The 22,189-nt window shown below is 54.8% G+C and overlaps 12 protein-coding genes across 12 annotated transcripts; 7 read left to right on the forward strand and 5 right to left on the reverse strand.

Moving 5' to 3' along the window:
- Nucleotides 1-154: 154 nt before the first annotated feature.
- Nucleotides 155-2,393, reverse strand: M421DRAFT_423859 (uncharacterized protein). Its single transcript, XM_033593583.1, has 3 exons — nt 2,272-2,393; nt 1,092-2,225; nt 155-1,038 (listed from the first exon to the last, which is right to left on the reverse strand). Exons 1-3 carry the CDS (start codon nt 2,323-2,325, stop codon nt 634-636), a joined length of 1,593 nt encoding a protein of 530 aa, XP_033445560.1. The 5' UTR covers nt 2,326-2,393; the 3' UTR covers nt 155-633.
- M421DRAFT_423860 (uncharacterized protein) lies at nt 2,344-3,207 on the forward strand. The gene is made up of 2 exons (XM_033593584.1): nt 2,344-2,667; nt 2,765-3,207. The coding sequence occupies exons 1-2, from the start codon at nt 2,535-2,537 to the stop codon at nt 3,016-3,018; spliced, it is 387 nt and encodes a 128-aa protein (XP_033445561.1). The 5' UTR covers nt 2,344-2,534; the 3' UTR covers nt 3,019-3,207.
- M421DRAFT_423862 (uncharacterized protein) lies at nt 3,121-3,743 on the forward strand. Its single transcript, XM_033593585.1, has one exon. The coding sequence runs from the start codon at nt 3,125-3,127 to the stop codon at nt 3,311-3,313; it is 189 nt and encodes a 62-aa protein (XP_033445562.1). The 5' UTR covers nt 3,121-3,124; the 3' UTR covers nt 3,314-3,743.
- On the forward strand, nt 3,384-3,883 carry M421DRAFT_423863 (uncharacterized protein). The gene has a single exon (XM_033593586.1). The coding sequence runs from the start codon at nt 3,636-3,638 to the stop codon at nt 3,867-3,869; it is 234 nt and encodes a 77-aa protein (XP_033445563.1). The 5' UTR covers nt 3,384-3,635; the 3' UTR covers nt 3,870-3,883.
- Nucleotides 3,884-5,333: 1,450 nt separating this feature from the next.
- On the forward strand, nt 5,334-6,849 carry M421DRAFT_423864 (uncharacterized protein). Its single transcript, XM_033593587.1, has one exon. It carries the CDS (start codon nt 5,487-5,489, stop codon nt 6,504-6,506), a length of 1,020 nt encoding a protein of 339 aa, XP_033445564.1. The 5' UTR covers nt 5,334-5,486; the 3' UTR covers nt 6,507-6,849.
- A 573-nt stretch (nt 6,850-7,422) lies between these two features.
- Nucleotides 7,423-7,991, reverse strand: M421DRAFT_423865 (uncharacterized protein). The gene is made up of 3 exons (XM_033593588.1): nt 7,852-7,991; nt 7,678-7,794; nt 7,423-7,626 (listed from the first exon to the last, which is right to left on the reverse strand). Exons 1-2 carry the CDS (start codon nt 7,924-7,926, stop codon nt 7,696-7,698), a joined length of 174 nt encoding a protein of 57 aa, XP_033445565.1. The 5' UTR covers nt 7,927-7,991; the 3' UTR covers nt 7,423-7,626; nt 7,678-7,695.
- A 1,079-nt stretch (nt 7,992-9,070) lies between these two features.
- Nucleotides 9,071-9,968, reverse strand: M421DRAFT_94774 (uncharacterized protein; the record flags this gene model as incomplete). The annotated part of the gene is made up of 3 exons (XM_033598234.1): nt 9,071-9,223; nt 9,361-9,501; nt 9,573-9,968. 3 exons carry the CDS (start codon nt 9,966-9,968, stop codon nt 9,071-9,073), a joined length of 690 nt encoding a protein of 229 aa, XP_033445566.1.
- A 3,304-nt stretch (nt 9,969-13,272) lies between these two features.
- Nucleotides 13,273-15,306, reverse strand: M421DRAFT_259104 (PLC-like phosphodiesterase). The gene has a single exon (XM_033588671.1). It carries the CDS (start codon nt 15,170-15,172, stop codon nt 13,340-13,342), a length of 1,833 nt encoding a protein of 610 aa, XP_033445567.1. The 5' UTR covers nt 15,173-15,306; the 3' UTR covers nt 13,273-13,339.
- Nucleotides 15,307-15,886: 580 nt separating this feature from the next.
- On the forward strand, nt 15,887-16,449 carry M421DRAFT_103214 (uncharacterized protein; the record flags this gene model as incomplete). Its single annotated transcript, XM_033586885.1, has 2 exons — nt 15,887-15,966; nt 16,248-16,449. The coding sequence occupies 2 exons, from the start codon at nt 15,887-15,889 to the stop codon at nt 16,447-16,449; spliced, it is 282 nt and encodes a 93-aa protein (XP_033445568.1).
- Nucleotides 16,450-16,483: 34 nt separating this feature from the next.
- M421DRAFT_8005 (uncharacterized protein) lies at nt 16,484-17,737 on the reverse strand (the record flags this gene model as incomplete). Its single annotated transcript, XM_033597507.1, has 1 exon — nt 16,484-17,737. The coding sequence occupies one exon, from the start codon at nt 17,735-17,737 to the stop codon at nt 16,484-16,486; it is 1,254 nt and encodes a 417-aa protein (XP_033445569.1).
- A 643-nt stretch (nt 17,738-18,380) lies between these two features.
- M421DRAFT_8006 (DNA-directed rna polymerase III 25 kd polypeptide) lies at nt 18,381-19,270 on the forward strand (the record flags this gene model as incomplete). The annotated part of the gene is made up of 3 exons (XM_033597508.1): nt 18,381-18,392; nt 18,600-19,127; nt 19,175-19,270. 3 exons carry the CDS (start codon nt 18,381-18,383, stop codon nt 19,268-19,270), a joined length of 636 nt encoding a protein of 211 aa, XP_033445570.1.
- Nucleotides 19,271-20,492: 1,222 nt separating this feature from the next.
- On the forward strand, nt 20,493-21,885 carry M421DRAFT_423872 (NADP-dependent leukotriene B4 12-hydroxydehydrogenase). The gene is made up of 2 exons (XM_033593589.1): nt 20,493-21,479; nt 21,526-21,885. The coding sequence occupies exons 1-2, from the start codon at nt 20,691-20,693 to the stop codon at nt 21,778-21,780; spliced, it is 1,044 nt and encodes a 347-aa protein (XP_033445571.1). The 5' UTR covers nt 20,493-20,690; the 3' UTR covers nt 21,781-21,885.
- Nucleotides 21,886-22,189: the final 304 nt, after the last annotated feature.

The raw sequence follows: 22,189 nt of genomic DNA on the forward strand, positions 1-22,189 counted from the left end.
GTGTTAGCAAGATAGGCAGCCGCGTAAACGCTATCCGCGATACGCGACGCCCACAGACATGGTAAGCCCGGCTGAAAGTGGGGACCGATTAACCGGATCCTTGAACGTCATATCAAGAAGACGCTAATATGAAATGACTACTTAGATAGGAGCTCGACAAATGCATTCATACCGCATATTCAGGTTTTCATGTCATTGAAATACTACTCTCTTCCACATCCGCCGTTGCCGTCTTAATCAGCAACACATGAACAGAAATATACAGGCTCCCTACAAGGATAGCTTCCGATTCTAGTTCTATGTGTGAAGTGAATTTCTTCATTGTTGCTTGCTCCGGTAGCCTTAATTGTGGTAGCCCCTATTTTCCCACCTGAAGACAGCGCAGCGGTTGTTGGAGAGCTTGCGCGGAGCAACCTTGTCATCGGACAACACACCGACCTCAAATGTCTCAGACCGATCCAGGTTCCGTGAAACAATCTCTGAGGCAACTTTGAAGGTGAAGTATTAGAATCGTCGCGCCGCGTTAAGCAGAGCCTAAGAGCGTCCGGTGCCTCAGTATGAAAATTCCTGTGTTCTGAAAGTTAGTCAACCCCATCTCGAAGGGTCCTTGTACTCTGATAAAGCATTTGGACACTACAGCATCTGTATGCCCGCCTCTCGTTTATCCTTGGCGACCTCGAATGCCACGAATTTTTGTCTATCCCATGGATCCCAGACTTCTTTGTAGATTACTACAGGTATCTCACGATGATGCCGAATCTTGACTGAAAGCTCTCCACGCAGTCTTACAGTATCGTAAATCAACTCTTCGACACATGGCTGACGCCCATTCATTGCCCATCTCCAGAAGCGTATGCCCAGTGTCTCGAGTTGCGACTCTGGATGCTCCACAAAGGTAGTCCAGAGGTGACATATGGTACAATGAGCATGCTTGTCGATGGATGCGTACAGTGAGCGGTCCAGGAGGGGTGCACGGATGGACAGGTGAACGCCTCGTAGGCTTGGTAGCGGAGGAACAAACGAGAAGTGTTTGGCTTCCTATCATATATTAGACGCAGTTTCACTCCAAAAGGATTAAGAAGGCGACTCACCCCCCACTGGTAGTCCTCGCAGTCGGGACAGCGGTGGCAGCTTCGAATGCTGGGGAATGCCATGTCGAGAAGCTGCAAGTCGGTGAACTTCCAGAGAAACGTCCTGATGTTGCCGGCGAAAGATGGACCCTCAACATTCTCTTGTATTGCTTGCAGACTGAGGCGAACAAGCGTGGGCCCATGTCTGACCGCTAGCAGTCTAGCGAAATCTGCGCGCAGATCCAAGTTATTACAGCGGAATACGAAACTCTTGAGTGATACAAGTCCAGCCACGAAGATCGACAAAGACTCAAGACGGCGATGTCTTGGATCGTCCTTAATCGACGTGTAGGAGACGTCGAGATGTGTCAAACGGGGTAAGTGTCCGTTGAAAACCTGAAAGAAATTGCCGGGATTGGGAGACCCAATAATCAGGCGCTGGACCTTATCGCAGTCCATGGCGGCATGCAGCATTTTGCAGTGGTCGGTGTCGAAAGCATAGCTCTTGCTGCGCAAAGCGAGTGACACAAGTGATGGTAGTTTATCACCAGGCTCGAAGGGCAACTGTAGACGATCCAGTGCTCTACCTTCCCTTTTACCAAAGTTGGCGTTATAATGGGTGTCAATGCCCAAATGGCAAAGGCTGACAAGACGGAGTAGCGCTTGCTTGAAAACTCCAAAAAAGGAGATGCTATATTCGTTGGAAAGATCTAGACACGGGACCGAGATGTCCAGTCGATGAAGTTGTGTCGTGGAAAGAAGCCTCATATCGATTGTCCTGATGTTGGCGTAAAGCTGTGCCCGAGGGAATCGTTGCCGCAGCACGTCCAAGGTCTTGCCCGGTATCGGTGTGTCGCTATCCCAACTGAAAGAGTCTAGCCGTTGCACATGCTCGAGGCATTTCGCGATCAAGATGTTGTTGAGGCAGTAGCTCTCTGCATCCCCCTTGAAGTTAACCACAAGGAGATCCCGCACGTAGTGACATAACTTGTCAGTGGGGTCTGTCAGTCGTTCGGCCAGTCGGTAGGTGAATTGATCGTGGACTACATCGTCAACTAACGATATACTCCTGTGCGCTACGGCCTCGGCAAATTCTTTCAAGCGTGAAGAAGTAAGCCGTAACCTACGGAGAGCAGAAGCTCGCTCTAGGTACAACTTCTTGCTGTCAGTGGCCAATCAGGGCTGTTGCAGAGGTGCTTACGTAGTCGAGGATCAGGTACAGTACATCGTCATTCAAGTCCTCGAAGCCAGTCATGGCTGGCTGTAAGCAGCATTTTAGCGGCGAATTCTGATCGTTATATATGCGCGGAGGACGAGGCACAAGGCTGCTGCGAGTGATGAGGAAGGTGTTACTGATGACGACTAGTCTGCATCCGCTCTTAGCGCCCGCTCGGCATGTGCCGCATTCGAAGCTGGGCATCATCGCGAGCTCCGTCACGACCACCGACAGCAACCCCACACACAATGCACTCGCTTCGCAGGATAGCAGTGACTGCTGCCCGGACGGGCCGTACCACTCTCTCGCGCCAGTCCCGCCGCTATGCTCACGATGAGCACGCCCACGGCCACGCTGCCCCCGCGAACGAATCTCTCGGACGTACGCCTACCCACCCATTGCTCTCCCACAATGCGCTCCGGAGCGCTGCGCGACACCGAAAATGTACATGAGTGCAATTGCTAACTCAATTGACCAGGTGGTTTCTTCTGGGCCACGATTTGGATTCCCGCAGGAATGGGCCTCTACCTCGTTTCCAAGAACTCCGACAGCGACCGACCCTTCCTCACCCGCATGATGGACAAGTACGCTGAGGCAGAGGAGAAGCGCCAGAAGAGAAACGATATCCACGTACGCATGGTCGAGCAGGCAGGCGAGGACCGCGTGCTGTTCATGAACGCCAGGCCCCAGGAATACGTTGATATGAGGTTCCCTGAGTACGTACCGACCTGACTGGCGCAACGGAATCCCAGCGAACGGTCAATCTGTGGCAACAGAGTCAACATGTGCTGTTCTGGAGCGATTGAAGACAATGGCGCGGCTGACTTCGTACAGGATCATGAACGCTGGCTCTCCCTACAACGTGCCCGCTGGCAGCCAAGTCCCCATGACCTCCGTCATCGAGAAGTACCAGAAGCTTGCATACGAGGATAACGAGCGCAAGCTCGAAGCACTTGCCAATGATGAGATCAAGAGCGAGCAACCCTTCAACAAGAACCATCTGAGGAAGTCGCCTTACACTGTGTAAGAGCTGCAATTGGACTAAAAGGCATGGCTTGTGTATATACTAAGGAATGTTATCCGTTTCATTTGTTCTTGAACGAGTATACACACCCTCTTCTCCTTCAGCTTGCTCGCCTCATCACCCGAGCATCATGAGCTACAGCCCCATCGTCCCTATGCCCCATGGACGTTAGCCGCTCCTTCGCGGTGTTTGATCTCCCCAGCTCAGCATTCATCAGACCCATGCTCTTCTTTTCACTTTCCTTTCTAGTACAACGGTCAATACCTGGTTCTAGATACACAACCTGGGGTCAGTGTTGGTGAACTGGGATGGTGGCATGCAGACGATGTATTCCCCCGGCACGCTGTTTTGGGCTAGGAGGGGGGTGCGATTAATTAGCTTCCATGTTGGATCAACAGCTGCAAGGCACTGCCTTGCAGCTGCTTGGAATACAGGGGTTGATATAAGGTTGGGTTTAGGCAACGACAATCACACGCTTGCGTGTGGTGCCCATAACGAGCGAATCGGAGAGCGTCTTAAGTTATGGGTTCTTGACTGGTTGATAAGGTACGCCGGGTAGTAGTGTGTTTCTTGGGGCGTTGTCTTGAACTGACACTGCGTTGTCGATCGTTGGCTCCAGGCAGCTTTATAGTTACGCAACACCATAATTTTGACATATCAAGCTTCACCGATGTCTGAATGACACGGTCATAATTCGCGGACGGAAGCAGATCTTCACCTGTGCTTCGTAATAGTTTTTGGTCGTGGTGCTTGTGGACTCAAAAGGGCGGTGCTGACCGCAGTAGTGGGTCGCCCTTCCCCGAGCCGCCACAAGCACAAAGTTCACAGCAAGCCAGACCGACTTCGTAGTCAGCAATCCGCAAATTCCATCAGCGACTACTGGATACTCACAAGAAGCTCCGTGGGCTGCAAGTGGGTTATGACTGTCGCGATCTTTGAGTGCTGGTGATAGGGTTTAGAGTAGTCATCCGCCTGCAGCCACGGGGTTGATGTCATCACAGGTGCAAATCCCAACATTCGAGAACACTACCAGACGCCTCCCAGTCACGACCATGAACACGGTCATCTGTGAACCCTCGTTCTCTACTGTCTCCCACCTAAGCGCGCATGAACTTCCAGTCCTCGTTTTACCTGCCTCCAGCGACGAACCCTGAAGCCGTTCGCAGTGCCTCGATGCTCGAAACTGATCGCCGTTTCAAGGCTTGCGTAGGCGCCGAGGCTCCTTGATGTCTGGAGCGAAGGCGTTCTCACCGCAAAGCAGTGGGCGATCCCTGGATGGGATTTTGCCAGAATGCAATGAACTCTAAAGATTGCTAGTTGCACACCTCAATGCTCGAAAGAAATCTCGTTGCTGGGGTGCCGCCCCACCGTGCAGGACGAAAACGGCTACTCGACGCTGATTGGCTGCCGTCCGTCCACCGTCGAGCATCAACTCAACTGGAGATGAGCATTGCGTGAAGGTGAATAGGAACAGCTGGGCAGCGACCAGGAACTTCTCTCTCATGCAGACTTGCCCACCGAAATACCACTAACCACTAACTACAGGTCAGTTCAGCACCAGCAGAAGCATCAGCAGAAGCAGTCACAGCAACTCACAAGAGCAACAGCAAGAACAGCATCGGCTACACAAAGATGCTAACAAGCAGCAGATACGGCTCGCGCCAACGCGTTGGTGGCAAGCAAGGTACGTCGTGGTAATAGTGTTTAATGAGTATTGCTTTTCGTTGGATAGGGATGTTACCCGAGGAGCAGCTGTCTCAGCAACGCATTGCTTTGTACCCTTCGTTGAGTTTCATTGACTGGCAAGTATTTTCCATTGCATTTCTCCTTCATTCACGATGTCTGTCAAGATGTGGATTCTCACCAATCTTCAGATGTCCGCGCCAGACGATCGCCCGTCAAAATGGCGACCATTTCCGCTTCCCGCTGTCAAGAGGCAGGGACGACCAACGCCGGGACTAGGCCAGATCGGTAAGTAGCGCCCAAACACACGGCTTCGCATCACCCGTCACCTCAAGCGCGGCATAAACAGCTCTTATACACCACGCTTGCTTATTTCTGCGCGTTCCATTCTTCGCAGCACTCATCCGATGCTGACATCTGAGTGCAACAATCAGCACCTGTACTTCCCGAGCTTAACTTTCGCATTGTCGCCAAATACAGCCGCGGGAGTGACATGAACGGGGACTTCGGTACCAGAGACGACGCCCACCGCAACAAAGCACCCGTCGCACCCATGTCCGTCACTTCGCATCGAAACTTCTCTGGCCCGCTCGCAGTCGAAAATCCTAACATGGCCGCCGCACCCGTCTCGCCAGTCTCGCCGGGCTCCCAGTGGGCCCGTCCCAATCCGCACAGCAACCCGCAAAGCACACCGAACAACTCCAAGACCTCTCAGTACATCGATAAGATCACCTCTGAGAACGATCGCCTACGAAGAGAGCTGCGGGCAGAGAAGGCGGCGCGCGAAGATGAGACCACACGCATCGCAGCCGCCAAAACAAAGGCCGAAGATTCGCGAGCCGAGCTACAGCACCTGCAGGTGCTCGCAGAGACAAACGTACGAGCGATCGAACGCAAGGATAGGAAGCTGGAGGAGATGAAGGCCTTGCTCGACGCCGAGGTACACAGGAGGAAGGTGGCAGAGGGGAGGGCAGAAGAGGCTCTCAAGATGCTGGGTGACACACGATCAGAGACTCAGCGCCAGCTGGCCACCGCGTACGAGATGAAGACTCTGGCAGACACCCAGCTCGAGACGGCGCGAGACGGCTTCAAGCGCATGACCGAGGGCTATGAGAAGAAGATCAGACACATAAGCGAGAGCATGAATGAGCTACGAAAGCAGCGCCTCCAAGACGCCGACAGGATCAAGCGGCAAGCAGTCGTTAGCGACCAACTACACCACGAGATGTCACGAACCGTACGCTCTGAAGGCGCTGTCATAAACTTGATGGAGGAGTACAAGAAGGAACATAGAAAAGATATGGACCATCTTGTCCAGGAAGCACAGAAACTCAAGATGGCACTCCCAACGAAGGAGCGTGAAGCAGATCGACTGGTGCAGCAACTAGAAGAGACAAGAGACAAGATGAAGTGGGTCATGACACAGCAGCAGCGCCAACAAAACCCGCGTCCACTGGAGCAGCGCCCACAACAGCAGCGTCAAACCCAACAGCGACAACAAGGGTACAAATAGGCTACGTCCCCGGACTCGTTGCTGCGCCGACCATCAGGAGAGAATACGAACGAGGCTGTCGACACGAAAGAAGGTTTATGGGCCAGAATCTTGTCCACCAGACGAAGGCAGTAGGAGGAATCACAATTGCTACGACCGTCATGACACATTTTGCATAAGAACCGGGTCTGGAAAATATTCATCTGGCGTTTGAAGCATTGGGTGCGATGCAAGGCGCTCTGGGCATCAACTTATGACTGGAGTTGCATAGGACGTTGCTTTTTGTTTACTTCAAGTACATGGGTTTTGGGTTTAGAGATACCCGTGAAGATCGAGTTGCTCACATTATACTCCATGATTTACGTGCATTGTGCTCGCGCTTGTTTCTTCTCTTTGCGATAGTGCTTACATGACGGTTTGGGACAGACCTGTTTACGTCGCTGCACTTTCTTCGCGACGCTCCTTCGGGGTCGTGACCAAGGGAAAACATCGCCGGCGACCTCACCACATCTCCCCTCACACCGTTCTTGCTCAGGCCACTTATCCGTTGGCTTATCTGGCTACCTCCCCTACATCTCTGTTATCAATCATGCACCTCTCGTCAAGACCACCCGCTGGCTCAGGACGAATTTCCAAGCTGGAGCTTCTCCCACCCGCATGGCCCTGGTATCCTCCGCAAGCGACAGCCTCCGCTCTCAGGCTCAACATCTTGCTTGCTCCAGCCGCACTTTTGAAGCCCTCAAATCAGCCATCCTCTAGCTTCCAGATGCGCCATTCGAATTGGTCATGAGACAACACGCGATTGAGTATTCGGGATCAGGAACCGCGCACAATACTACGGCCACCAAATTACTACGGCCACCAAAGACACTCGAATGATTCGCAAACAGGATCCGCGAGGCAAACACTAAGAGCGTGAACTGAATCGTTTCTCTATCAACCAGTATCGTACAAGATCGAATGTTGTCGTAAGCACGCGCTGCCACTGATGTGTCCACATCTAACTCCGAGCCAGTAAATGCAAACAATGCTCCGCCCGGGCTGAAATGCAGCAGATCCTTCAAACCATTACCAATATTCGCCGATGGATCCGAAGCCAACTAAGACCCAAGTGTGAAGAAAGCTTTTGAGCGTCCGCATACTGATGAGCAAGTCAGCGTGGGACGGGTACAGCATCACGACGAGAACATACGGGACAAGAATTGCCTGTCTAGTTGACAGGTGTGCCGCACTGTGGGCAGCATTTGCCGGGAATGACCCATACGGTGTCTCCGCGCTCCAGGCAGGCAGGGCAGCGACGACCAGGTACCTGTCATTGTCAATTCTGTGGACGTGGATCAATCCTAGATCCCTAACAACAACATACCGGCATAGTGGTTATACCCTCGATCTCGTAAATGCAGGGAATAGCGAACCTTTCGATGGAAGAGCGCAGGCACATGGCAGTCCTGATTGTCGGTAGAGAGTCAGACAGAGACTGGAGTCGAGAAGCGAGTGTCTGTCAAGAGAGTGACTGATTGATGGTGTGGAGTGGATTGATTTTGATGGTGAAGTCTTGACACGAAGGGAAAACGGTATTTATATCTACCGCAGCCGCCATTACAGGAGCACTACAACGGGCCACCTCGAATTTGGACCACACCCTGCATCACGCACGCTTGTGGCGCCTGGCCCTGAGGCACAAGACTAGGTCGAGAAGGATCTTCCTTACGTACCTCCACCATGCAGAGGAAACGGATCTTTGTGTATCACCCTTCCGCGGACCGGGAAGGCGTGCATCTTCCAGTCCCACCAACTACCCAGGCTCGCGGCAAGCCACTGGTCAACAACGCCATGTCAGGATAGGCGGGAACGTCGAATTGCTTTTCACCCTCTCAAAACACTCCGGCAACCGACCGATAGCTTCATGTCAGATTGACAGGGATGCGTTCGCGATTCCTGGTCCACAGAGCTGCAGCCGGCGCACTTTGACACCTTCGCTGCGACCATTGACAACCTTTGCCGGCTAAATCTACTACCAAACTCAGCTTCTGCGTCTGGAGAAGCAACATCAGTGGATTCATCTCGAGTCTCGACGTATGATCAGGGACAAACATTACAGTGTATGTGTCTCACTATAGGACCATCGCCGTTGCTGTCACACGGTTGCAGATCGTTCCAAGCCGCATCTGGATTAACGTGCGGGAGACTCAGCTGCGCAAGGCTCCAATCTGAACCAAAGCGATCTATCACTTCTTCGAATTTGACGCTAATGCAGCCGCCAAAATACGCGACGATTCCTCCCTGCAAATACCCTCCGCGTACACACAGGCCCCGCAATCACCGATGCGACCATCAACGGCACTTCAACTCAAGTCTCACAGCAACAAACCTATTCACCCGAGTTGTCCTCATTGATTGATCAGCACTCGCTCACTTGCGAGGTTTAGTGCAAGTGTAGGCTTGTACCACACGTCGCTCCATCTGTTGTGACGATTTGCAGATGTGTACAATGGTACCTCGATCTACTGCCCAAATTGGGCTCCACAACAAGTACTCGTCATTTTTCCGTTTCCGACTGCTGGCAGATGTCATTGCGCCCCCCACTACAGCGTAGACAAACGGCTTGTGCTGAACGTTTCCATTTGAACCGACGTCAATTCCCTGACCTTGCTAGCTTCACTACCTAGCGTGACGGGAGCTGAGGCCGGCTCCGCGTGCAGGCGACCCGCCTTCCCCGAGACATCCTTCGATCGAATCTACATACATGCGGCAGTTGATGCTGTGTATGGCAATTTGTAACTCAAAGACACACTAGCAGACAGGACTAGGTTTGCAAATCGCATCCTGTTCAGACAGCAAGCTTCTATTTTGATCACTCGTGTTGAGTGCATACCGGCCAGCCCCCGGTCACTAACAGCAATAACCTCTCAGTGGATATCAATGCCTCTTCTGAAGAGACTTGCCCATCGGCGCCACCAACAGTTCCTGTCGCTGCCGTAGCAGCTCTCACATCCTGTTTTCTCTTCTGAACTTCCTTCAGCTGGCATCAGACCGCGAGTCCACTGTACGACTGCATGCACCTAAACACCGGGCCTTTGCATCTACCAGAGATTCTACGGTACCACCATCAGGAAATTTGCCAACGGTCCGATTGTTGACCTGCTTCACAATTCCCTGGATCCATACATGCAGACCGCTCTTCTCATGTTCTGGATGGTAGGCGCTAACTGTCGTCCTACAGGTTGAGTACGCTGCGAAATCGTTCCGAACGATATTGGTGTATTTCTGCATACCGGGCAGATGGACTGACACAACAAGCAAGCAGAAAATGGGTGGATACGATGGGAAGCTAGCTGCACCACAAGCCTCGCCCCGCGAATAACGTGGCGCACGGTTAGCTAGACTCGGCAAGGCAAGGGCCGTCCCGTTTCCAGACCTTACTTTGCAACCGCCTTCATTCCACCCATTGAGGTGCGTTGCGAGAGCCAGTAAAGTAACCATGGCGGTATTTCCTCTTTCGCTCCATCGCCAAACAGTCCGCGATGGCCATCTGTGACTTCATCGGACCGACCTTTGAGTTCGCGCAACGTTACATATTTAGAGCAACTGTCGGTGTGCACTGTAACAGCGTCAACGGCAGTACAATTTATCACCGATCACGGTCCGTTGACTCTTCCCAGGATTGAATGAGATGGGAATGGAGGCATATACGCAGCTCGCCGTCAGACCCAAACTTTCTGGAAGAGGTCAACCGAACCCGATGCTCAGCACAAAGATCTCGGGCGGCCCGCGTGACCACAGATCAAGCTTCAAGTCTTTCTTCATCTGGAAAGGACATGTGATACCATGCAACAACTGACGACTCAAGACATCCACAGCGAGGCTGTGTCGCACAACGCGTTCCCGATGCCAGACTACAGTGCTGGGCCGGTCTTGTTGACTCGAAAGGCGTCTCATGATATCATTTCGATTCACATGGTGGCTAGCACCTATTGAGACACCCGCACGTGAGGCACCATAGATGCACCCAGTTCAAAGACCATCCCAGGCTAAGCTCAGGCTCGAGAGAGCTTTGCGCTAGCAGGACCTCTTTCCACCCACAAGGCAGATTATGTTGTCACTTCGCTGTAAGTCTTCTGGCGTTCTGACAATCCACTTGCACCAGTACTTAGAAGCAAGCAGATTCTGAGCCGGGTAGGCGCTTTTGCAGGCAAACGGTCTGAAGGTTCCGCAGCTGAGATTACGATGCCAAACGCGTTAGTATACAGCGGACCTGCATTGTACTACAGACTTTCCGTACACTCGGCCTGACAGAGCGCATTACTAATACCTGAGACGATACCGAGTCATTTCTCACATCACTGGAGTGCAGCAGAGCCCGGACGGCTACCCAGAGACGCGCCCTCCACACGTTGACCTCCTGTACCTCATGAAGCTCCAGCTCGAGCTCCCTCGAAGTGACGAGGCGTCGTCACAGTTGAGTCAGGCATGGTCCAGCAGCCTACCGTCTTGGCCAGCAAGGCTGTGCAACACTTGTCTGGCATCGGTGAGAGACCGCTCATTGCCACCCCTGCCCTGTGCGGTGAGGATGCGGCGCCCATAGCAAACCGCTCAGCTCAGCCGGAGCACTTCCTCGCCCGTGACACCAACGCACACGCCTTACCGCAGACCCCTCTGCCCCGACATCAACGCGCCCCATTCGCTGGCCACACTTCCCCGCCCCATCATCCCGTGTCACGCCTGCCCACGCGTGCGGAAAGTCTTGCTGCGCCCGTCTAGATGCACCTCGGCTCGCTTCGTTTGGGACATCCGCGCACGCGACCGTGGCGCACGGCGTATTCCGCTTTCAGGCAGTAAGGTGTGCGTGCCGAGCGCGCCGCCGTCGGAAGTCGGGGGCGATGTATTGGAGGTGGGGATGCGGAGGTGCGGTCGTGTGACAACTGACGAGGTGACTCATTCCTGGGATCGGTTAGAGGTGATGGGCTGGGCTAGGTGGGTTTGGGGTGAGGATCATCAGGTAGGTATCGGATGACAGCTCGGCTGGGGAATGAACGATGCATCGAAGCACAGCAGCATGTCACTCTGCCGTGACTTCACCGCGCCACCGCATCTTCCCACTGTTTCAATGTAGCTCTCAGCGCGTGACTTCGCTGGACTACCGCCGTCTTCTCACTCGCCCTGCCGTCAACTCATCCCGCAAGAAAGTAGATGCCCGCCAGATATCCACTGATTGCCCAGTATATCAACAGTTATAGCCATGCGCTGCCGTCGAAGCGACATCTCCACGGGGTGATAACAGACCCACGATCCGCAGAAACGAAGAGGACGCTGATCCGCATCACAACAGCGTATGCACACAGCAGTCGCGCTCGCTCACGTCCAGGCACAGCTGGCGCCCGTCCCCTCACTCGCTCGATGGCAACAGCCGCGCGACATCTACGCGCCCGCCATCCCGTCCATCCCGTCCATCCATCTTCCACCGCCCATTGTGCGTGTCTACCGAGTATCTCGTCATGTGTAGGCGGGACGAGCGTGGACCGCGCATGACTGCATGGGAAAGACACGGCTCGTTGCGATTAAATGGACGTGTGTGAGGATGATGGGCTGCGAGAATGCGACGCTGGGGATATCGGCGTTTTTCGCCATAGTGTGCGAGGCTGTGCATCATCATGGAGGGGCAATGGGGCATGTAGAGACTAGGATCGAGGGTGGCATTCAACTATTGATACGCTACAGCCTCGGTCTACGAGACGTCGTTAAGGAGAGAACCGGAGTGGTGCACACACACTACTCCTCGCTGAGATGGTAGCGGTGGCGGTGGTGCGAATGGTGCGGGTGCCGGTGATACGAGTGCTCGCGACGGCCCTGGTGCGGATGATGCGGTGCACAGAGCCGCCTAGCTCCAGCGGAATGGTGGTGAGGATCTGAACTCGCGATGTGCACGTCGCGCTGCTAGCGGTCCGAGTGCGAATCGTGTCTGAACCCGAGTCCCCTCGCCATCTTGCGGCCCTGGGGGAAGAACTGGATCGCATCAGCACGTCGGCCGGCCACTGCGAGCATATTCAAGCCCGGAGGAGAGACAGTGCAGTGTGCATGGTGTGGCGGCGTGCTGAGATTTCTAGGTAGGAGGTCACGCCTGACTAACCGTCTTCGCGATACGGACCAGCAAAACGCCCTTGGAGATAACACCGTTGCTATCGTAGAGATGCAGAACGCGCAGCCCAGACCGCAGGCGATCGAGGCGGAAGCACGCCCACGCCGCCAGATCATCCGACAGCCGCTCGTCGTCCATGACCTTGAATCTGCAATGTGTTAGCGAGCCCAGCCTGCAGGATAGGAAATCCGGTAGCGAATGTACGAAGAACGAAGAAAGAACGCAGGCGACGAAGCGACGAACAAATCAGAGCTGCAGGACTGCATGTCCGGCGCAAGGCACATGTCAACAGGCGCGAGTGTGACATGCAGCCCCCAGCCATGTGGATATGTGTCAGATCTGGAAAAAGCAAAGTCTCCGAATTTCCCCACCATTGCGCATCGCTTCTCGACTTTCAAGAAACGAGAAAGTGACGAGAGCTGACATGCCCGAAACGGAAATAACGGCGACATGGTCACCCCTGCACGTCTCTGCCGTCCGTGATCGTATGCGACACCACGGTCTCGAAGCAGACAAATCTCTTCCTGGCGCGCGCGTGAAACCTCGGGGTACTTATCCTTGTGCACACTGCCCGATCAGGTAGGCGAGATGTGTGGCGCTGTGTTAGGATGCTCGACAGCCGTCGGACGGTCGGCTGTTGGGGCAAGGATGCTAGACTCCGGGTGGAAAGGCCGACAAATAAGAGAAAGAGAGGCAGAACAGCTATCAAAAACTGGGCTTACCTGACAAAGGTCAACTCCTCTGTGACGCCATACACGCCGTTGAAGCTGACGACCTCCCGCGCAAAGTCAGGATCCGTAGTCCTGTACGTCCGCGTCTTCTTTTTGTACTCGGCCTTGCTGCCTCTTCCGTTTCCGGGGATCGGTTCGCCCTCGCGCTCTTCGTACTTTTCGACGTGCAGCTCGACCTTGATGTACGGCTTGAAGTCCTCGGGGTCCTCTTCCTCAGGCGGCAGCGGAATGTTCTGGCCGGCGAGAAACTCGATGCTGAGGTCGAGTTTGTGGTGTGCGATGGCGTGCTTCTGCGTAGCGGCGTTGCTGACGCTGCGGTACCCTTCTGGTTTGAGCACCCAACCGCCTGTGCCAGCAAACATGGCCTCGTTCTGCATCATGCCGCCGTCCCAGCGCTGCCAGTTGAGAGCTACAATCTGCACACCAGCGCGCCAGAAGACGGAGGGATTGAGGTTGCCCGAGTTGATACGCAGCCCCTTTGGGTATGCGCGCATGAAATAATGCTTGTTATGTTGGAACAGGGCCTCAGTTTCCGTTTCGTGCACCTCCATGAGTGTCTTCTCGGACAGCGAGAAGACGTGGGTCGGTATGCTGGCTTCGGGTGCGGAAAGACTCTTGTAGGAGTAGCCTCCGCAATACACACCGAGTCTGGCTAGCGAATCGATGACCTTCGCCTTCGGTGGCTTCTTCTGTCCGTCAGGCAGCTCATCGTCTGATGCCGACGAAGCGACCGAGTTTGCACTGTCGGTCTTCTGGAGCTCTGCTGCAGGTGCCTGCAGTGTCGTGGGGTTCGATGTCGGGATCAGAGCGGGCTTGGAGTGGCCGCGCTTTACTTTGACGAGGATCTTGCGCTCGAGCTCCTTCAAGGTAGGCAGGGCGGTGGTCTCCAGAGGCTGGGCGGGGTCGAGGGGAATGTCAACAAGCATGTTTCTCCAATACTCGGTCATGAGCTCGACCATGATCTCTTGCTGTTCCGGGCCGGCGTGGACTTCGAGACTGACAATGAGAGGCAGGCTCGAGGCCGCGAAGGCGTAGTCGCGGATAGTAGCGCACACTTCGCGGAACGGCATCTCGCTCGTCAGCGTGTAGCCGTGGTAAACCTTGGGCTCCGCTCGGTAGGTAACATCCCCCCGCCAAGGCGTCACTCGCTCCTCTCCACTGTGTGCGGGTGCAGCGTCCTCCTTCTTCGGCTCGCCGTCTTTGCCGACCGACTTCCCCCTCAGACGCATAGCCAGTCTCTCGCGGATGCCCAGCTTCGACTTCTCCCTGGGCACCTTTGCCTGGCCCACGCGCTCAGCCTCGTCCTCGGAGCTCGAGCTCGAGGGCGGGTCGCCGTCCCAGACATCGATCTCGACGCAGCGGCAGCCCCTAAGCAGTACGTTCTTGTAGGCATCGGTGCTCGACTCGCTCGACAGCTGGTTGCCGGTCAGATATGTGTTGTGGCTGGACGAGATAAAGTAGTTGGACAGCGGGTACGATTCGTCGAGAGCAGGGGGCGGGCCCATGACGTTTGCGGAGCCCGAGAGGAAGTAGTCGGCGAAGTGCGAGAACGAGCCGTCCCCGAGCAGCAGGGCATCCTCGCCCGAGCACTGCTGTTCCTGGGTCAGCCATTGGATCTGGCCCTCGGGCGTGGCCAGGTTGTGGCGCGTCGATATCTCGTCGTAGATGGCGCGCAGGTACTTCACGGCGAGCGGCGAGAGGAAGTCGACCTCGCGAGCTTTGGTGGCTGCGGTGGCGGTGCCTCCACCAGCCTGGAGCTGTGGCTGACTAGTCTCGGGGGTCCCCAGCTTGGGGTCCGTTGAAGCTGTCTTGGCCTCCATTGCGCAGGCAGTCCTCGAGTTGAGGTGGCAGTAGTGAGAAATATGTCTAGGTGTAGGATGTGGAGTAGCGGTGCAGTCTGTAGTGGCAGGTTCGAGATAGATGGGGTCCGGGGTGACAGCTCAGCTCTGCTTATGCACGTCAGCGCTTCTCCTCAGTCGACAGCTTCTGAGGGGCTGCAGAGTGGCAGCGGGGACGAGAAACGTCTTACATATCCAGCAAACTCGCCAGCAGCTCACACAGAGGTTGCGAGGTCTGAGTCCAAGCGGAGCAGCGTGAGAGAGCGAAATGTCAAGTGCGTGCGGGCCGCCGCGTGCACGTTGAAGTGGGCGCAGGCGGTCTGCAGCCCTGACGAAACCGCGAGGTCAAACCACAGCCAGAACTTGGCAGCCGCATACCCGCGTGATCGACCAATTGAAACACAGCAGCCGTCTAGAATAACTACCTGGTTGCACCTTTGACCATGTTTGCTGCTGCGCGTGCCTGCTTGTCTCTGTTGACTGCGTGTTGACAGCGCAGACGTCACAGCCTTCAGGGTCCAGGGGCTAGAGCAACCCCACTTCACGCCACATGAGGCGTTGCATACATAGATCAAATCACCATTCGATGAGCACCAGAAGTACATCGTCGGTGATTTCACGTCGTGACGATTCACACCTGTACTCTTGTCGAGACGGGTAACACCAGTCACCAAACCCGCAGATCAGCTCCACGCCATGCCCAAATCGCGTAGCGAAGCTGAGGCCGAAGTGCGCTCGTGGGGCTACAACCACGTCTTCACATGGACCGACTCACCGTACGTATCGCTGTCCCATAAAGCCATTACTCCCAAAGACACACTCCCAAGGACACACTCCCAAAGACACACTTCCAAAGACACATTTCCAAAGACACACTCCCAAAGACACACTCCCAAAGACACACTCCCAAAGACACAAAGCCCAGGAGAGACATCCTTGCAATAAGCAGACCAAGCCCGCACGCCTACAGTCATTTCAAAACAAGTCCAACCACGCTAGCACACAGGGCACACTCCACTACCCACTGCACGCAAATGCGGATAGCTGACACGCCCAGCAACGCACACTACCCACCGCACAAACACAGCGGAAAGACAACGCACCTCCTCCTCTCCGGCACGCTGACAATGCAATACCCACACGACCCCGCCGCGAAAAAGGAGACGCTGCGCCCAGGACAGCGCTGGGACGTCGACGCCGGAAAGGTGCATCAAGTCTGGATCGGGCCCGAAGGCTGCACCTATGTGATCGGCGAATGACCGCGTCCTATTCGAACGTACAGTAATTAATATCCTAGAATAAAAACCCGTTTGCGCCCAGGTACTTGATGACATCGAGTGCCAACCGGTCCCGTTTTTCAAGCTCCTGCTCCACCAGTTTCTCGCGCAGCGTCATCGTCTTCTTCTCCCTCCTCTTCTCCGACTCGCGCCCTTGCACCACCCCGCCTTGTTCCGCGGGGGGGTGCGCCCACCGACATCCCCGGCCGAACCTGCATTTCCCGCTGCGACTCCAGTTCTTGCACACCTGGCTCGGTGGCGTGGACACGGGCGCTGGAGCCGGTATGGCCATGGGCAGGGGAAGTGCTTTGGAGGATGTGGGTTCTGGCGGTGCGTCCGAGTCGCTTTCCTCTTCGTCCGAGTCCTCTGAAGAGTCGTCCGACGAGTCGGATAGGACCGACGAGTCGGATAGGAGCGAGCTCGAGACGTCCGAGGCGGTTTCGCTGTCGTAGCCGGCGCCGAGGAGGTTCGTGGGCGGGCGGTGCTTGGCCATCATGCTTTCGTGCAGTTTCTTACGTAGAGCTGCGAGTTCCTCTTGCTTCTTGGTGTCGACTTTCTTCGGTTGTCGCTTGGGGTTTGGTGGTTTCGCGGGTCGCGTCTCTGCTGCGGCTTTCCTGGGTTTGCCCTTCACGCGGTGGAGGAACTCGAGTTCGTGCTCGCGCCTCGCAGCAGCCTCCTGCATCTTCTCGGCTATACGTTGCTGGGTCGGGTAGTTTCTCCGCCGGTCCTTGATGTATGCCTGCACGTCTGCGACGGTCTGCAGCGAGATCATCTCCCCGTTGTGTTCGAATGCAACGCCCTCGACCTTGGTCTTATCTGCGAATGCCGCCTCCTCGTCGACTTCTTCTTCTCCGCTGCTGCTGTTGTCCAGAACATTCTGCTCGCTGAGGCCGAGGTTGACGCGCTTCTTTGGATCTCTTCTGCTGTCTGGTTTCGACGCCAGGGCAGCTGGTGTTGGCAGCGAGAAGCCGAAGCTCGGCACCGGTGGCGGCACCGCCGCCTTTGCTCGTGGAGGCTTTGGCCCCGACTGTGCTTTCTTGGGCGGTATAGGCGGCGCATTCATATTGTGCTCAGGGCGCTTTCGCTTCTGGCCTGCCTGTTGTCCGGGCGCGTAGCGCGGTGCGTGGCTCTGTGTGGATGGAGGAGACTGTTGGTACTGCGGTGCGCCATTCGTCGTCGAAGACATGTGCTGCGTAAATGCGGCCATAGACTGCATGCCGTCCGGTGTAGATATGAATGACATGGCCTGCGCGAAAGCTTGAGGATTCATATGCGGCTGTGGCTGTCCTCCCTGTTGCGGCTGAGGTGTGGTAGAAGAACCAAGCTGCAAAGGCTGATATTGCTGCTGACTGCTCCCCCCATGCTGATTTCCATAGCCACCTCTCGAGCCCCCTCGTGCTCCATGAGCATTTCCTCGTCCTTGACCAACGCTGTTACCCCCGCGACCAGAGCTGCCCCTCCCCCTGCCACGATCGCCTCCTCTTTCTCTATCGCCGCCTCTTCCACGTCCTGCTCCGACTCGTTGGCTCGCGTAGCTCGGCTGATTGTCGTTCGAGGGGGCTTTCGGCGGTGGCGGAGGTGGTGGTGGGAATTTGAACGACGTCATTTTGGATTGTGGTGGGTGCAGCGGCGCACTTCCGTAGGCTGTATATTCACATGCTATGTGCTAGGCAGTAGCAGGAAGTACTTCCTAAGTAAAAAGACCTTGGGCAGTGGACTGAAGTAGAAGACGCGCCGGAGGTCCGCACCTGCATCTTTTCCTTATCGATAACGCTAGCGCGTTCTGCTGGTAGGAAAGAACCGTCATTCGCCGGTTCTCACATTTCACAGTCACCACCGAAATGCTGCGGTGACCAAACGCCAGATTCTTCTCTCGTCAAAGAACGTAGCATGAAGCCTCGGCTCTCGCCACCATGTTCATTCTTGTAAGTGTTGCTGGGTGGCGCGGGTCATTTTACTCGAACTTTCTCACGCAGAAGTCACATGCGCCAATGCGCCTGAGGGCATATTGTATATACTTTCCAAACGTCTTGCACGAAATTGCTTCAAGCTCTGTCTCAATATTGCTATTGTTCGAATCTGGGCCGACCCACGTTATCCATCCACCGTCGACGCCTGCTAATGTCCCATAGAGCACGATACAAGACCTGATCCAGATCAAGCCCCACGACTTCGGCAAGCCCTCAGCCCAAGCCATTAAAGACGCCATCAACACCAAGTATAGCAACAAAGTCGTGCCCGGGGTCGGCCTCTGCATCGCGCTCTGGGACCTGCTGTCCGCGACAGAAGGCCTGATCGGGCATGGCACAGGCCTCGTCAACATCAACGCGGAATTTCGACTTGCTGTCTTCCGCCCCTTCCGTGGTGAAATCATCTATGGGCGCATCAAGAGCAGCAATCCTGAAGGCATTGTGATTGATCTCGATTTTACGAGTGAAATCTTCGTGCCGTACCAGAATCTCTTTGAGAACAGCAGGTTTGAGAAGAGTGAGAACGTGTGGGTCTGGAACTCGGATGGCACAGAGCTGTTTTTGGATAAGGGCGAGCCGGTGCTGTTCAGGGTTGAGCAGGAGGAGTGGATCGACCAGAGGCCTACGATCGAGCAGCGGAATGAACAGGGTGAAGTCGTTGATGAGCGGGGAACAGCATGGAGAGTCATTGTAAGTATGACCAACTGTGATCGCAGGGCTTTGCTAATTTTTTGCAGGGCTCGATGAACCAGGCCGGTCTGGGACCGACGCTCTGGTGGGACGAACAAGAAGGCGAAGAGGAAGGCGAGGAAGGCGATGCCATGGAAGAGTAATCGCCATCTGACATACATAGACGGCGTTATTGCAACTCCAATTCTCGACATCAAACCACACACGCCCATCCAACATAAGAAACTCTAAACGCTTCAATTTGCCCCCAATATGAATCAAGACCCACCCGTTCCCAGTTTGATCCTTACCCAGCATCCACAGCACCCAAAATCTCACCGCCCTGCCCATCGTTCCCGCTTCCCCTTCTCGTCATACCTCCAAATCTGTACCAAGCATCACGCCATAGAGACTCGGCGCTCTCATGGGTGGCCGGGAGACTGGGCGAGGTGTTGTGGGAAGGGTAGGAAGGCGAGGATTGTGGACAGCGGGAAGAGGACGGGCAAGGCCGGACTGCTTTGGGGGGCTTGAAGGAATTGGTTGTCGAACAGCTTTCCTAGCGCGTTAGTCTTGGGAGGGAGTCTCTGTTAGACAGTCGAAGTAATGTGGGCATTGGCGTGGGCAAGGCATAAATCGTCTGTAATGAATCGGAAGCACTGAGGAAATGATCGTATGTAGGCTTCTTCATCTTGATCCGTCCCATCTCATCCCCAAAATCGCTCGTTGTCCGCCGCTTGTCGTTGAGGGTTGTTGTGGTGTTGCGGCTCGTGGGACGTCTCTCGTGCTGCATATTGTGAACATGCTGCTGCACGGTGTCCCAGGCGCAGATATTTCAAGAATGTAGTTACGCCGACTCTGTTCGCTGACCAAACGCAGCATCTTCAGTAGCTGCACAGCTTCGAGATGTACTGTCAAGCAAGATGAAAGCGTGTGTACGGTGCACAGTCGTCAACAATCAATGAAGTATCTATGGCCTAGCGACCCAAGATCTAATGAGTTGATTACCTGTTCGAGCCTAGCAGTCACCTGCATAGGTTTCATTCCTACCTTGTTAGATAAGCGTGTGAATGTCATTGTGAGGCCGAAATTGACTTGATTGTTGATAGGTCTGGTACAGTGCTATGCAGGATGTCAGGGGCGCGAGTATTGCCTCTTTATATCACGTCAACGGTTCAGGACCAGAGTCGGAAGATGTGTTACTTTTGACAGACGTCATACATTTCTCTTATAAGTCTCGAAACTGAGCGGAGCAAAGCGTTTTCAACGAGGTAACACGTGAGGCTGAGGCTGAGTGCGGGTCCACGGAGCCAGCCCAATCGGGCAATAGCGCCGCACTTACCGAGGCTCGCTCTCTCCGCGATGCAACCCCACAAACGCGACACCGGTCGAGTAACGCAATCTGCTCATACGGCCGAAACTCTGAACGAGCCTTCATAAGTCGCTGTTGCCCATCGCATGACCGTCTCATTGACTTTTTCCCTCCTTCGTGCAAAACCCAGCCCGACTCCAGCTTGGCATACGAGCCAGTTCCAGAGCAGTAGTACTCCATCAAAACCACATCCTCTCCATCTTAGTTAGATCAACATGCCTTCCTACACATCCGTTCACCTCAAGGAGAGGCCGACAGACGCCATCATTGCAGGCAAGACCTTCGAATCGAAGCAGCAGAGCCTCCCCTCCGCCTCGTCTCTCAAAGATGGCGAAGTCCTCTTCCAGACGCTCTACCTGAGTTTAGATCCCGCCATGCGCGGCTGGTTAAACCCCACACGATCTTACATTCCGCCCGTTAAGATCGGCGCGGTCATGCGCGGCAGCGGTATCGGTCTAATCGTCGCTTCCAAGAGCAAGAAGTTCCCTGTCGGCACATATGCAAGTGGTATGTGCGGGTGGTCGGAGTACGCGGTGCTGCCAGAGAAGGAGGTTGAGCTTCTGGATCTGCCGCATGGTGCAGTGCCGACTGATGCGCTGGGCTGCCTGGGTATGACTGGTTTGACAGCGTACTTTGGTATCACCGAGGTTGGCCAGGTCAAGGCTGGTGACTTCGTCGTTGTTTCTGGTGCTGCTGGCGCGACTGGTAGCGTTGTTGGGCAGATCGCGAAGCTGAAGGGCGCGACGGTGCTTGGTCTTGCTGGTGAGGACAGCAAGGTCGCGTGGCTCAAGGAAGAGCTTGGCTTTGATGAGGCGCTGAACTACAAGGATCCTCAGTTCAAGGACAAGTTCAGGGCGGCGACCAAGGGCCTCATCGATGTTTACTTCGACAACGTCGGTGGAGAGATTCTCGATATGGCCCTCGCCAGGGCGAAGCCGTTCGCTCGTTTTGTCATGTGTGGTGCTATCAGCGAGTACAACAATAAGAAGGCTCAAGGTCCTTCGGTACGTAATCCAAGCTTGCACGCAGTAGAGGTACTGACAGAGGCAGAATTACCTCATGATCATCTCAATGCGCATCCGTATGCAAGGCTTTATTGTGTTCGACTACGCTGACAAGTACGCTGCGGCGAGGAAAGAGCTCGCACAGTGGCTGTTAGAAGGCAAGCTGAAGAGGAAAGAGACGATCATCAAGGGCGGCATTACAAATGCGGAAAGCGCGCTTGTCGGGCTATTCGAGGGCAAGAACTCAGGCAAAACGCTAGTGGAAGTTGCAAAGCCAGAGGACGCAAAGTCGAAGCTCTGAGGCTGATAAAGCAGCAACATGTACGAGTATCGTGTGTAGCTAGCTTGCACAGCTCTCGAAGACAGTATGAAATGCGATCCAGAATCAATACACCATATACGCAATCAGCAAGGAAGTGCTCGGCCTCATATTTGACATGTGTGTATGCTGTCATGCGGTGCCGACCTAACACAATATGTCGTGCAACTAGTGACAACGACAATGCTGCAACCATGCACCTTGTCATGGCGGACAGTGTCTTCATGCTGCCGTAAGGCGGGTTTCATGTACAGCGCATGCACATAATGAGGTATGCGCGTACGGCAGGCAGCATATAGTTTCTCTACAACCAATTGACCCAGCTAAAGCCCAAATTTGCCTTCTTCCTGCAGGCAATTTGATGACAACGGGACAATGTAGCCACGTCGAC

The sequence above is a fragment of the Didymella exigua genome (genome assembly GCF_010094145.1).
Source record: "Didymella exigua CBS 183.55 unplaced genomic scaffold M421scaffold_30, whole genome shotgun sequence".
Classification (NCBI taxonomy): domain Eukaryota; kingdom Fungi; phylum Ascomycota; class Dothideomycetes; order Pleosporales; family Didymellaceae; genus Didymella; species Didymella exigua.